The sequence below is a fragment of the Emys orbicularis genome, chromosome 21, assembly GCF_028017835.1.
Source record: "Emys orbicularis isolate rEmyOrb1 chromosome 21, rEmyOrb1.hap1, whole genome shotgun sequence".
Classification (NCBI taxonomy): domain Eukaryota; kingdom Metazoa; phylum Chordata; order Testudines; family Emydidae; genus Emys; species Emys orbicularis.
Window position 1 is genome coordinate 8,565,395 of NC_088703.1, and position 13,352 is coordinate 8,578,746.

Below are 13,352 nucleotides of genomic sequence, written 5' to 3' on the forward strand. Positions count from 1 at the left end.
TGTTTAGCTTAACAAAGAGAAGGTTAAGGGGTGACTTGATCACAGTCTGTAAGTATCTACATGGGGAACAAGTATTTCATAATGGGCTCTTCAATCTAGCAGAGAAAGGAGGAACAGGATCCAATAGCTGGAGTTGAAGCCAGAAAAATTCAGGCTGGAATGAGGCATATACCAAGGATCGTGGTGGATTCTCCATCACTTTTTGACAACTTTTAACTCAAGATTGGATGTTTTTCTAAACATTCTAGGAGTTATTTCAGGGCAGGTCTCTGGCCTGTGCTATACAGGACTCAGACTAGATGATCACAGTGGTCCCCTTTGGCTTAGGAATCTATGAATCTGTAAAACCCCCGAATCAGACTGAAACTTCCTATCATCCTATCAGACTGCGCTGGGTGTGCGGGGCTGGGGCAGGTTTGTGGAGCCCCTGGAATCTCACAAAGCTGCAGAAACACTTTGCATTCAAAGTTTCTCCCTTGATCTGAGAGCAGCACTGCTGGGGTCCCGAGTCTGGTGAAGAATTCGTTCACTAGAATGAACATATTACATTGATTCATTGTGTACTTATTAGCCTCAGTGAAATCCAAACCCATTATCAGCTCACCCACGATCCTGGCTTCTTGCTCAAATTCCAGTGCTCCTATTGTTAAACCCAATTTCCCCCATTTTAGAAGGACGCACCCTCCCCAGTAACAGGGCATGTCTACACTGCTCACAGAGCCAGCTGCGGGGGTGTGAATTGCAGAGTTCACCAAAGAGCTGCACTCGGACTGAGCTGTGTGGACGCTGCTGGCGTGAACTGAAGGTTCCTAATTTGAGTTAATGCCCTGTGAAAGAGGACTAGGGTAACTATGGTAACAACCCCCACCCCGTACACTGGGCGGGCAGAGGGAGTTCACACGCTCTCACTGCCCCCCCATAGAAACACACACTGAGGAGGCAGTTGGAGGTCACTCACCGTAACTGTCCCGCCCCCTCTCCCCCCTGCCACACACATACACACACACTGGGGAGAGTGCTAGGCCTGGCCAGACCTGGGGGGAGCAGGGTGTCATGCTCCTGTCCCAGGTGTGGTCTGGCTACAGAACTTGCTCATCCACCTCAGCTGTGTTCATTGTTAGATCCTTTAATGCCCTGCCAGTTATGGCTGAGGTTTGGCTCCGTAAGGGATGTTACACACAGCACCACTCATTGGCTGAGCAGAGCACTACAGGTTAACATCCCAGTCCATCTCCCCCATTAAGTTCCATGTTCCTGCCATTTATTCACACTGTCATGCTGGCTGTGAAATTTAGGATGGATCAGTCTATCCAGTGTCTCTAAACCACCTAACTGCAAAACGCCGAGTAGCAGCTTGGCCATCTGTCTGGCCGCTAGTTACAATGACTGACTGTGGTTCTTCTGGAATCCTTGAGTCATCATCTTCTCGTTCAGCATCCACCGTCTGTTGGGTTTGCTCTGTGGATGGTTTCTGTTGAACTTCCCCATGTCGGTCTTGGTCACTGTGATCTATCCTTGATGATATCTGGAGCCGTCCATCCTTTCTCTCCTGGTCAACATGTTCCAGACGCAGCAGGTCTCAAACTGAGTGATGGCTCTTGTAAATGTGTCTGTCGTGTAGGGGCCGGCTGCCCTCACTGGCACTGGGTGGGTTGTTTGGCTGCCCTCTCCCCATGTCAGGAGAGAGGGGAGAGGTCAAGGAGCAGTTGGGACCCTGGGACTGAGAGGGCCTCTGGCCAATCAGAGAACTCCAGATTAGTGCCAATGGATAGTAGCCAGTGCCCGAAGTCATTCTGATTGACCAGGCAGCCGGGCCAATCAGGTAGCCCAGCTCAGGTCCCAGCCTCCATCCATGCTGGGGAAGGAGAAAGTGAGAGCAGCCCACGGGGAGGAGCTGGGGCAGAGCCAGGGGGAGAAAAGCCATGTGAGAGGGTGGGAGGGGCTGAGTAAAGATCCAGCCACATATGTGGGAGCTGGTGAGTGGGGCGGGGCTGGAGTAAGCAAGGAGGCAAGGCTGGGGCCAGCAAGTGGGATGAGGGTCAGTAAGGGGATGGGGCCAGGGATGGTGAGGGGCGGGGTCAGGGACATTGAGAGGGTGGGGCCAGCAAGAGGGAGGGGTAAGGGTTGATGAGAGGCTGGGGCAGGGCCCAGGGTGAGAGTACGTGAGGGGGGCAGGGTGATAGTCCGTGGGGGGCCAGGCCAGGGTTGGTGAGGGGATGGGGCCAGCGCTGGTCAGAGGGCAGGTCGATGGTCAGTGAAGCAGGCAGGGTGAGTGTCAGTGTGAGGGACAGGGACAGGGTCACTGAGGGGAGTGGATACAGGGTCAGCTAGGGAGGTTGGGCTGGGTTCAGTGATGGGAGTGGGGCCAGTGAATGTGGCCAGGAACAGTGCGGGGACAGGACCAGGATTGCTGAGGGGGGTGGGTCATGGAGCAGTGAGGGATGGGGACAGGGACATTGAGAGGGTGAGGCCAGCAAGGGGGCGGGGTGAGGGTTGATGAGAGGAGTGGGGCCTGTGAGTGGGGTAAGTGCTGGCGAGTGGGGTGAGAGGCAGTGGGGCGGCAGGGACAGGATCAGTCAGGAGGAGGGGTAAGGAGTGGTGAGTGGGGTGAGGTTCAGTGAGGAGGATGAGGGGTCAGACGAGGGTTTCTGAGGGGTGTGGGAGAAGGGTTGGTGAGGGGACAGGGCCACGCCATGACACTGTGACAGGCCCAGTCTGGAAGAGCCCCACGGAGGGGAGCGAACCCAGCAGCAGAGACACAGGCTGCAGGGGCGAACTGGGGGGGGGGAGTCAGGAAATCGCTGTGAGGGAGCAGGAGACAGGCAGAGACCCAGGGAGGGGGAGTGAGTGGGCAGCAGGGAGTTCCCAGAAACAGCCCCCCCACACACACACTGTCCTGAGACCTGCTGTGCAGGAAGCCATGAGTACCCCAGCCTGGGGCATTTCCGGGAGCCCCTGAGCCAGGCAGATGGCTGCAGCCAGCCCTACAGAGGCTTGTCTGACCTGGTCCTGAGGCAAGGCCCCTGCATTAGCCGTGCACAGCCTGGACAAAGGCGGCCCCACCTCGCAGCATGCCGGGGAGTCCATGGCTCAGAGAAGGACAGGTTTTTCTTTTCTCGATTTCTCTCCTTTTCAGTTGACCCTTGGCTACAGGGGCTGAGCAGCCTGCTGCCCCGGTGAGTACTCGGCCGGGGCATTCACTGGTGTGGGAGGTGGGTTTTCATCACTCACAAAAGCTACTGGGGAACAACATCTAGTGACCCACCGCGCTCTCTCTTGGGGGAGAAGATGTGGGGCTAGCGCAAAAAGAGAAAAAAGGGGGGAAGTCTGGACACAGCTGTAATAATTTGTGTGGAACTTCGAGGGAAGCCATATCCCGGGGGATGGGACATCGCCCTCATCACACCCCCTTCTGGGGCTAGCAAACCAAAGAGCCAAATTTCAGCACCCCAGAGAAGAGACTGTTACTGCTGAATGTGTGTTGGTTTGTATGTGTACACACAGAGTAAAGAGTTCATTATCCTTCCCATCCGGGTGTAGGCCACAGTGTGACAATTTGTTTAGTATATTTTAAAACCTTTCAGTGCTTAGTATATTCTGTAGTCTGCTAACAAGTTTTCTCCCAGGTTTTGGCTGTTCCTGAGAGAGATAAATCTGTTGTAGTTGAGTTGTAGTTTTGTGTGTGTGCCCTTTTTAATAGCTTAGATGTGGATACAGCTACTACTCCAGTTAGGGGAATGTTACTCATTGGGAATCTATCTAGTAGCTGGATGGGAGCACTCCAGCGTGCAGATGGACCCGACGTGGATAAGAGGAGAAGCTGGGAAGGAGGTACTGTGGTGAAGGAACAAGGCAATTTGGAAGCCCTTTGCCATAGTCTCCAGCATTCAGGTTCAGTCCTGAGGTCTCATGAGCAGCTGTGAGGTCCCATAAGAGGAAGGATGTCATGGACTCACAGGACTGGAACTTTCTCTTGGCTCTCTACGGTCCCTGGGAGGAATCCCCTTCTGTGCGACAGCCCTTCTTGGGTGTCCATTCTCCCTCAGGGTGTCCATTCTCCCTTGGGTGTCCATTCTTGGGTGTCCATTCTCCCTTGGGTGTCCATTCTCCCTCAGCCATAGGCCCCTTTGCCTCCTGGAACCGCACCTCTCTGAGCCCTCAGCATGTCTCTCTCTCGCAGTGGAACCCCTGAGGGAGTCTACACGCTCTGGACCTCTGGGGCCTCCCTCCCAGAGGTAATAATGCAACCCTGATCTCTAGACCGGAGTGACTCTCAGCCAGCTTAAAACAGGAGGGATTACTGAATATCTGAACACATCACAGGCAGTTCTCAGGGCCCTCGTGCCTAGCAACCCTCAGCACAATGCATCTAGGTCCCTCCTGCATCCAGTGTGGCTCTGGCTGCTCTCTCCCCAGTCCAGAAGCCCCCTCCTTCCAGCTGCGCATCTGATATCACCGTCCCCCAAGCACCCCCTGTGTCCTTTGTCTTTTATCCCAGGTAAAGAGGCCGCCTGGGCCTCCTCTTCTCTTAGCCTCTCCTCTCATCCATCCTTTGTTTCCCCTCTGGCTGCACCCAGCTGGACAGGTCACCGGGGTCCTCTCTCTGCAGTCCATTGTCCTCCCACTAGCCAGAACTGGCTGTGACTCCCGAACTGGGCCTCCCGGTCACCAAGTCACCAGTCGCTGGGGTATCCATTCTTCAGGCCATTCGCTGGCCCTCTATAACAACAAGCTCCCTCTCCCACCACCTCATTAAACCAGTAACACACAGGGAAACTGAGTCCCACACCCTCTGCATGCAAACCATTGAAAAAACCAAGAACCCCCCCTGCTTCATCACAGATGATAAGTGGTAATTGGGTTGCAGCCTTAGGCAAGGCCCTGCTGGTGTAGCCTCACTAGGTAAATAGGGGGAAGGAAGTCCCCTGGAGTTACTAGTGTCCCATCTCTTCCCACAGACAGTGAATTGGGCCCAGTTTATTCCTTTGGGTAACGGTGGGGCTCGTGAGAGATGGGTTGCTTCTTGTCCCACCGAGATAACTTAGGGTGGGGTAGGGTGCCATTTTACAGTACCCCTGCCCGTAATGCCATTACAATAAGATCAGTTTAGCCTTTTTATGTGATTTGGCGACTCTCTTCATGTCAGGTCCATTTGGAAATAGGCTCTTTTCCCAAGTTGGACCAGTCATTCTGACTTGTCTTCGCATCAGGAGTTGTGCTGGACTATATCCAGCAGCTGCTATCGGTGTTGATATGTAACTCAGAAGAGCAAGGAATGGGTCTTCCTGCTGTAGAATTTTCTTGGCTGTCTGTACAGCTCTTTCAGCCTCTCCGTTCGCTTGGGGTAATGTGGGAGGCTCATGATAAGATCAAAATCATATTTCGTTTGGAATGACAAATTCTGCTGTTGTGAACTGTAGTCCGTTGTCTGTCACTAGTTGTTCTGGAATACCAAAGTGAGCAAAAATGCACTTCAGTTTCTCAATAACACTGTTACATGTCTTTCGAGTACATTATCTCTATATACCTGGAAAAATAGTCCATGATGACCGGGTAATGACGGCCTCTGAATTTCCTTAAATCTGCAGCTAGTCTCTTCAAGGTCTCTCTGGTGGGAGTGTCTGTACACTGCATGGTTCAGCATTGTCTCTTAAGTTGATTTGTACTGGATCTCCTTTCAAAAGCCCAATATCATAAGACCATAAGAACAGCCATACTGGATAAGAGCAATGGTCCATCTAGCCCAGTATCCTGTCTTCTAACAGTGGCCAATGCCAATTGCTTCAGAGGGAATGAACAGAACAGGGCAATCATCAAGTGATCCATGCTCTGTCATCCACTCCCAGCTTCTGGCAAAAAGAGGCTAGGGACACTCAGAGCATGGTGCTGCATCCCTTCCCATCCTGGCTAATAGCCATTGATGGACCTATCCTCCATGAATTTCTCTAGTTCTTTTTTGAACCCTGTTATAGTTTTGGCCTTCACAACATCCCCTGACAAAGAGTTCCATAGGCAGACTTTGTGTTATATCATCAAATCCTCCAGTGAGTTCTTCCACTTTTCTCATTAGGCCCATTCCGGCTGCCATACTGCATCTGAGAAGGTTGTTGGTCTGTGGTTCTTTGATCACATGCACTCTGAATGCAAAGCTTTGGTCTTAGTAAGTTGTTTCTGTGGTGAACTGGCCCATGCAGTTCAGAATATCTCCAGGGCTAGTCACAGCAATGTCAGGTGACTTCAGCTCTGGGAGGGATTGAAGGGGAATGTAAGTCCCTTCTGAGATGTCTGAGACATCAGCTCCTGAGTCAATTTTCAAGTCAATTGTCTTGCCATGAACACTCAGTTTCACTCTCCAGCCAGGCTCTATGTCATAGAATCATAGACTATCAGGGTTGGAAGGGACCTCAGGAGGTCATCTAGTCCAATCCCCTGCTCAAAGCAGGACCAATCCCCAGACAGATTTTTGCCCCAGATCCCTAAATGGCCCCCTCAAGGACTGATCTCACAACCCTGGGTTTAGCAGGCCAATCCTCAAACCACTGAGCTATCCCTCCCCCCCGTTGTTTCTGGGATCCACACGTGATGGATCCCAGAAACAACGGCTCTTGGTTGTCTGTAATCTGAGTCAGCTCCCAAACTATTTTGGTGCTGCAAACAGCTGCAAATTGTCCATATTTCATGGAAATATTACACCATGTGCTGCTGGCTGGACATGCATCATCTCTTGGGCTAGGACTTTTTCCTTGTGCATGTAGGCTGGCATTTGTCCCTCTTAGCCTGGGTGTTCTCTCTCCTGGTTTCAGGGGTATTATGATAATAAGCTTTAACACTCTAGCATCTGTTTAAACCTTCTAAGACCACAGCTACACTAGAAGTTTTCAGCGGCGGAGCTGCAGTGATGCTGCTGTAAGCTCTCTAATGTAACCACTCTGAGCTGACGGGAGAGCTCTCCAGTTGGCTTAACTACTCCAGCCCCGTGAGCGGCGGTAGCTATGTCGGTGGGAGAGCTTCTTCCGCCCACATAGTGCTGTCCACACTGGTGCTTAGGTCAGTGTAACTTACATCGCTTGGGGGGTGGCTTTTTCAGACCCGAGAGTGACATAAGTTATACTGCAGCAAGTGCTAGTGTAGACATTGCCTAAGCTAGTTTCATGTTTTTCAAGTTGTTCCTGTCTTTTGTTCTGTTGTTTGACTAATTCAGACTGGTTTGCTATTTGAATAGCTGTGGCTAGAGTTAAATCTCTCTTCAGTTGTAGCTGTTGTGAAAGGTTTTTATCTGTTAATCCAATAACCAGCTTGTCTGTGATATTTTCAAGCTTTGCATTCCCAAAATCACAGTTTTCAGCCTATCTATGCGGAGCTCTTATAAAACATTCAAAACTTTCCCCTAATTTTTGAGTTCTCTGGTGAAAACAAGCTCTTCCATAAGCCGCGTTTCTCTGAGGTATAAAGTATGCATCGAACATAGGCAGACTCCTTTCATAGTCACCTTTGTGACTGTCTTCAGTAACGTGAAAGGATTTAAAGATATCTTCTGCCAGCTTCCCGTAGCCGACACTAAAGAAGATACCTGCGTCTCTCCAGTTTCTTTGTGTAGCTTGGCAGCAATGTAAAATCTTGTGAAATCTTCTTTCCAGTGTGTCCATGGTGAAGTTTGTGAAAGCTTAACTTCTCTGGGGCATTGAAGAGTGGCATGGTGAAGAGATCCTGCAACCTTTGTTGCTTTCTTCCTTCTATTTCTGTTCTTAGTTTACTCCGGACACCATCGTGTTCTTCTGTTCCAGACATGGACTGGTCACAGAGCTTGCTTTTACACACCACGGTCCTTTAATGCTCTGCCAGATATGGCTGAGGTTAGCTTTAAAAAAGGTATTTTACACACATCACCACCTAGTGGCTGAGCAGTATAATACAGTTTAGAACTCCATTACACAGCATGTGAGGATGTCACACTCCAGGCTGGGGGGAAGGCAGGCCTGAGGGGTGCAGGGTGTGGGGGTCTTGAAACATTTTTGCACTTGAAAAATTACAGTGGCACAGTGGCAGATCTGCAGCTATAGCACTTCTGTGTAGATACAACCGATGCCGACAGGAGGGGCTCTCCCATTGGTGCAAGCAATCCACCTCCCTGAGAGGCAGTAGATAGATAGAAATACAACATGCAGCTGAGTCTTTCTGTCTCAATATTCAGCTGTTTGTCCTGCGTCCCGAGGGATGTATGGTTGCGACGCCATTTGTCCCAATATTTTGGCTCGTTTTTTGAGGTTTTTTTGCTTCACCGGCATTCTGGCTTTTTTTTTTTTGCTTGGGCAGTTGTCCCGATAGTTTGTTCTTGGCATCTGGTCACTCTACTTTCAATGCATCAACAGATGGCAGGGGAGAGCTCACTCAGGCCACTGCTTACATCAGCCAGTGTTTGGAGATCCCCAAGGTGACCAGCCATGGAGACAGAGACTTACCTCATCTCTTTGCTTTCTTTCAGCTTCCATGACAGGATTCCCCATGGCAGGTAAATACAAACATAGGCAGAGGGTGTGGGGTATGTCCGTATGTGTGGCGTGCATGCTGCAGTGTGCAGCTATCTCATAAATTGGGGAGAGGAAGGGCAGAGTTAAGGTTATTTAATCTTGTCATTCAAGTGTAGGACTGGAGACTTGGGTTCAAATCCTGCCTCCTCCAGACTCAGCCTGTGGTCTCAGCCCATCACTCCCTCAGTTTCCCCACCAGTGAATTGTTAACAAGGTGGGCTGTGTGGCAGAGTGAGCAGAGCACAGGGCATCCTGGCTGTTGTGTAGCTGTGGAAATGCCCCAGCCATCCAGCCTCTCAAGGGCTCACCCTTGCCCAGTAAGGCCGATTGAAATTTGGGCTCTGGCAGTGGCTGGCTGAGCCGCATCAATCTGGGGTGAGCCCAGATTTACCCTGGGGTATGATCTGCCCCAACAGACATTTTTGCCTTAAGTTATTGTTAGAGCTGTTTCAGCTCAGCCCTGGCTGTGGCTGGTGAGTGCTGCCCCCGCCCCGCAAAGGGCAAATAGAGGTTCTGTGTACATACACTGGGGCACCGTGACACCAGCTGGGGCCTGTGAGAGGTGGGGGTGGGGTACCAGGAGCTGGGCTGTCGAGGTGCCGTCGCCACAGGACAGTGCTCAGTTTAGCACGGGACGGCCCTGTCTGTCTGGATGCTGTGGAATATAGAGGAGCTGAATCAGCCCCAGTCAGGGCCAATGGAGGCTTTGGGGGAGCAGAACTAAAGCCCCTTGAGGCTGCTACTGTTGGCTCCGGTCAGGCAGGGTCATCGGGGTGCAGACGGGGAGGGAGCCCAGGCAGGGGCAAAGGGCAGTTCAGTCTCCTGACCAGTTATGTCCTTTGCCCCTCGCCTGGGAGCCGCTCAGACTGAGGGCTGGTCTGGGCTGCACACACCTGTCCTGTCACGGAGGGGAATTAACCCCAGCAGCTCATTTCACATTTTGGGCATCAGAGAGCTGCAATGGCTGCGGCTTCCACTAACTACCAGCTTGGACCCAGGGCCCCAGACATGAAAGCCCAGTGCCTGTTTCCCCGACGCCAGCCACTGCCCCTGCCTGAGCTGGGGCCAAACGGGAACCGGTGCCCTCCAGGGGAAAAGCCCCAGGTCTCCTTCCCCCAACGTACTGTGTCAGCTCATCCCCCTCGCACAGACTGTACTGGAGCCAGAGTCCTTTGGGGGGAAAGACCCTGTGTCCCATTCTCCATCCCACGAGTCAGCCATTCCCCCCTGCCAGGGGATGGATCAGAGCTGGTGACCTCCAGAGGGGACCCCCCAGTGTCCCATTCTCAGTCCCCCTGAGCCAGCCAGTCTGCCACACTGGGACTGAATGGGAGCCAGAGTAAACTATAGGGAAAAAGCCCCATATTCCTTTCCTAGTCCATCCCTGAGTGTTTATCCCCTTGGGGTATTTGCAGACTCAGGCATCCCAGGACTAACTCAGCTCCGACTGGTGAAGGGCCCAAGTCGCTGCGTTGGGACAGTCGAGGTGCTTCACAACCAGCATTGGGGAACCGTGTGTGATGACAGCTGGGATTTAACTGAAGCCAGAGTTGTGTGCAGGCAGCTGGGCTGTGGGACGGCGTTATCAGCTCCACGTGGGTCTCGGTTTGGACAGGGAACTGACCGTATCTGGCTGGATGAGGTTAACTGCACAGGGACAGAAGCTGCCCTCTCCGAATGCAGGGCTCGGCCTTGGGGAGAGAATAACTGTAACCACATGAAAGTTGCTGTTGTTGAGTGCTCAGGTAACCCTCATCTCTCATGTCTGGGTGTGTGCTGCAGGGAGTGGATTAGGAAGCTTTCAGCCCAGCCCCTGGTTCACCGTCTGAGTTTCCGTGCCCCAGCGCTGCGCTATGGGCCTGTACTGAAGGGAGCAGATTGGGAACACAGTAGGGGGCACTCTCCCCTAGCAGTCTGGGCTGACCCCAGTCCTCCCGCTGGCTGACAAAAGGTTTGTGCTGCAGGTTATGGGGCTCAGCCGGGAGTTCTCTCGTCTCACAGTCAGTGATGATTTCAATCCCCCAGAGCTGAGCTTGGGAGCACGCGCTGCAGAGGGTGGTGTGTGGGGCACAGTGAGAGGACCTCTCCCCGCTCTGATCCCCCACCCCTCCCTGGCACAATGGGGTGCTGGGGAAGCATGGACGCCAGCTCTGGGACTTGGTTTCAAACAGAGCTTGCAGTCGCTCCTGGGGACTAGAAACCCGGGGTGACTTTGACAAGAGTTGGGCTCCTAACTCAGCCATGCTGGACAATTTGCACCACCGACCATTAGTCCTGAACCTGTAACATCCCCCACAGCTCTGACTGGACACAACATTTCCTGCAACCTCCTATCTGTACAGTCATCATATTTCTGTGCCCTGACTCCCAGCTGCACTGTGCCACCCCAGAAGTGGCAGCATGTCAGTGGTGGGGACTGAGCCCTTGACATGCAGTGGCTGTGTGAGGAGGCCAGTCACACCCATCAGTGGTAGGAGATACATTCATCAGCATCACTTGTGATCAGATGAACAGGAATCTCCTTGAGTGTTTATTGCATTTGCAGACTCGGTCATTCCAGACCCAGGTCCTCTCCGACTGGTGAACGGCCCCAATCGCTGTGCTGGGACAGTTGAGGTGCTTCATAACAATGAGTGGGGAACCGTGTGTGATGACAGCTGGGACTTAACTGATGCTGGAGTCGTGTGCAGGCAGCTGGGCTGTGGGGCGGCGTTATCAGCCCCAGGCTGGGCTCGATTTGGACAAGGATCTGGCTCAATTTGGCTGGATGAGGTTAACTGCACAGGGACTGAAGCTGCCCTCTCCGAATGCAGGGCTCGGCCTTGGGGAGACCATAACTGTCACCACGGAGAAGATGCCGGTATTGTGTGCTCAGGTAACCCTCCTTCATCATGCCCTTGTGAGTGCTGTGAGAAGCAGTTCAGGGACTCACTGGCGCGCTCTCCCCTCACAGTGAGTTCTGACCCTGATGCAAAATGCTGTGCTGGGGCTCAGCGGAGGCTGCTCTCCCTGCAGACTCCTGCATTACCACAAAGCCCCAGGTCATGTCTAAGGGCCTTGCTGCAGGGAGCAGTTTGGGGACCACCGGAGGGGGCTGCCCTGTCTCAGAGTCAGTGCTGAGCCCAATGCCCCAGCGTAGTGCTAGGGTACCGTGCTGCAGGCTGAGGTGTGTACCTCACTGTGAGAGCCCCTCTCCCACCTCTGCTCACTCTGATACCCGCACCCAACTACAGCACTATGGGCACTCAGTGACCATTGAGTTCTAGTCAGACTCACTTGGTGTCTTAGAATCATAGAATATCAGAGTTGGAAGGGACCTCAGGAGGTCATCTAGTCCAACCCCCTGCTCAAAGCAGGACCAACACCAACTAAATCATCCCAGCCAGGGCTTTTTCAAGCCTGACCTTAAAAACCTCTAAGGAAGGAGATTCCACCACCTCCTTGGTAACTCATTCCAGTGCTTCACCACTCTCCTAGTGAAAAAGTTTTTCCTAATATCCAACCTAAACCTCCACCACTGCAACTTGAGACCATTACTGCTTGTTCTGTCATCTGGTACCATTCAGAACAGTCTAGATCCCTCCTCTTTGGAACCCCCTTTCAGGTAGTTGAAAGCAGCTATCAAATTCCCCCTCGTTCTTCTCTTCTGCAGTCTAAACAATCCCAGTTCCCTCAGCCTCTCCTCATAAGTCATTTCCTCCAGACCCCTAATAATTTTGTTGCCCTCTGCTGGAGTGTTTCCAATTTTTCCACATCCTTTTTGTAGTATGGGGCCCAAAACTGGACACAGTACTGCAGATGAGGCCTCACCAATGTCAAATAGAGGGGAATGATGATGTCCCTCGATCTGCTGGCAATGTCCCTACTTATACCAAAATGCCGTTAGCCTTCTTGGCAACAAGGGCACACTGTTGACTCATATCCAGCTTCTCATCCACTGTAACCCCTAGGTCCTTTTCTGCAGAACTGCTGCCTAGCCATTCGGTCCCTAGTCTGTAGCAGTGCATGGAATTCTTCCGTCCTCAGTGCAGGACTCTGCTCTTGTCCTTTTTGAACCTCATCAGATTTCTTTTGGACCAATCCTCCAATTTGTCTAGGTCCCTCTGTATCCTATCCTTGCCCTCCAGTGTATCTACCACTCCTCCCAGTTTAGTGTCATCTGCAAACTTGCTGAGAGTGCAATCCACGCCATCCTCCAGATCATTAATGAAGGTATTGAACAAAACCGGCCCCAGGACCGACCCTTGGGGCACTCTGCATGATACCGGCTGCCAACTAGACGTGGTGCCATTGATCACTACCCGTTGAGCCCAACAATCTACCCAGTTTTCTATCCACTGTGACAGGGTCAGGCCACATGGCTACAAGAAAGTGGTCGAAGGTAGATACATTAGTTCCAGGTTAAGCAGGTCCCTTTTCCCTGGGTAAGATAACAGAGACTATTCCAGAACACTCAGGAAATTCTAGAACTAATTATGGTAAGCAGGTTAATTAGGACACCTGTAGCCAATTGGGAAGCTGCTAGAATTAATTAAAGCCAATCAGGACACCTGGTTTAAAAAGGCTTTCACTCCAGTTAGTGAGGTGTGCATAAGTAGCTGGGAGTGAGAGAACGTGCTGCTGGAGGGCTGAGGAGTACAAGCATTAACAGACATGAGGAGGAAGGTCCTGTGGTGAGGACAAAGAAGGTGTTGGGAGGAGACCATGGGGAAGTAGCCCAGGGAATTGTAGCTGTCACACAGCTGTTCCAGAAGGCACTCTAGACAGCTGCAGTCCACAGGGCCCTGGGCTGAACCCGGGGTCGAGGGCAGGGCCAGGTTCCCC

At 52.2% G+C, this 13,352-nt stretch overlaps 1 protein-coding gene across 1 annotated transcript in view; it reads left to right on the forward strand.

Annotated features, from left to right (window-relative positions):
* LOC135892976 (uncharacterized) overlaps window positions 1-13,352 on the forward strand; it is a gene marked incomplete at its 5' end in the record, with an annotated part of 270,703 nt that overhangs the window by 106,530 nt on the left and 150,821 nt on the right. Inside the window, 2 exon segments of the mRNA XM_065420759.1 lie at window positions 9,944-10,273; window positions 11,074-11,403. Coding sequence (XP_065276831.1) covers window positions 9,944-10,273; window positions 11,074-11,403 — 660 coding nt within the window.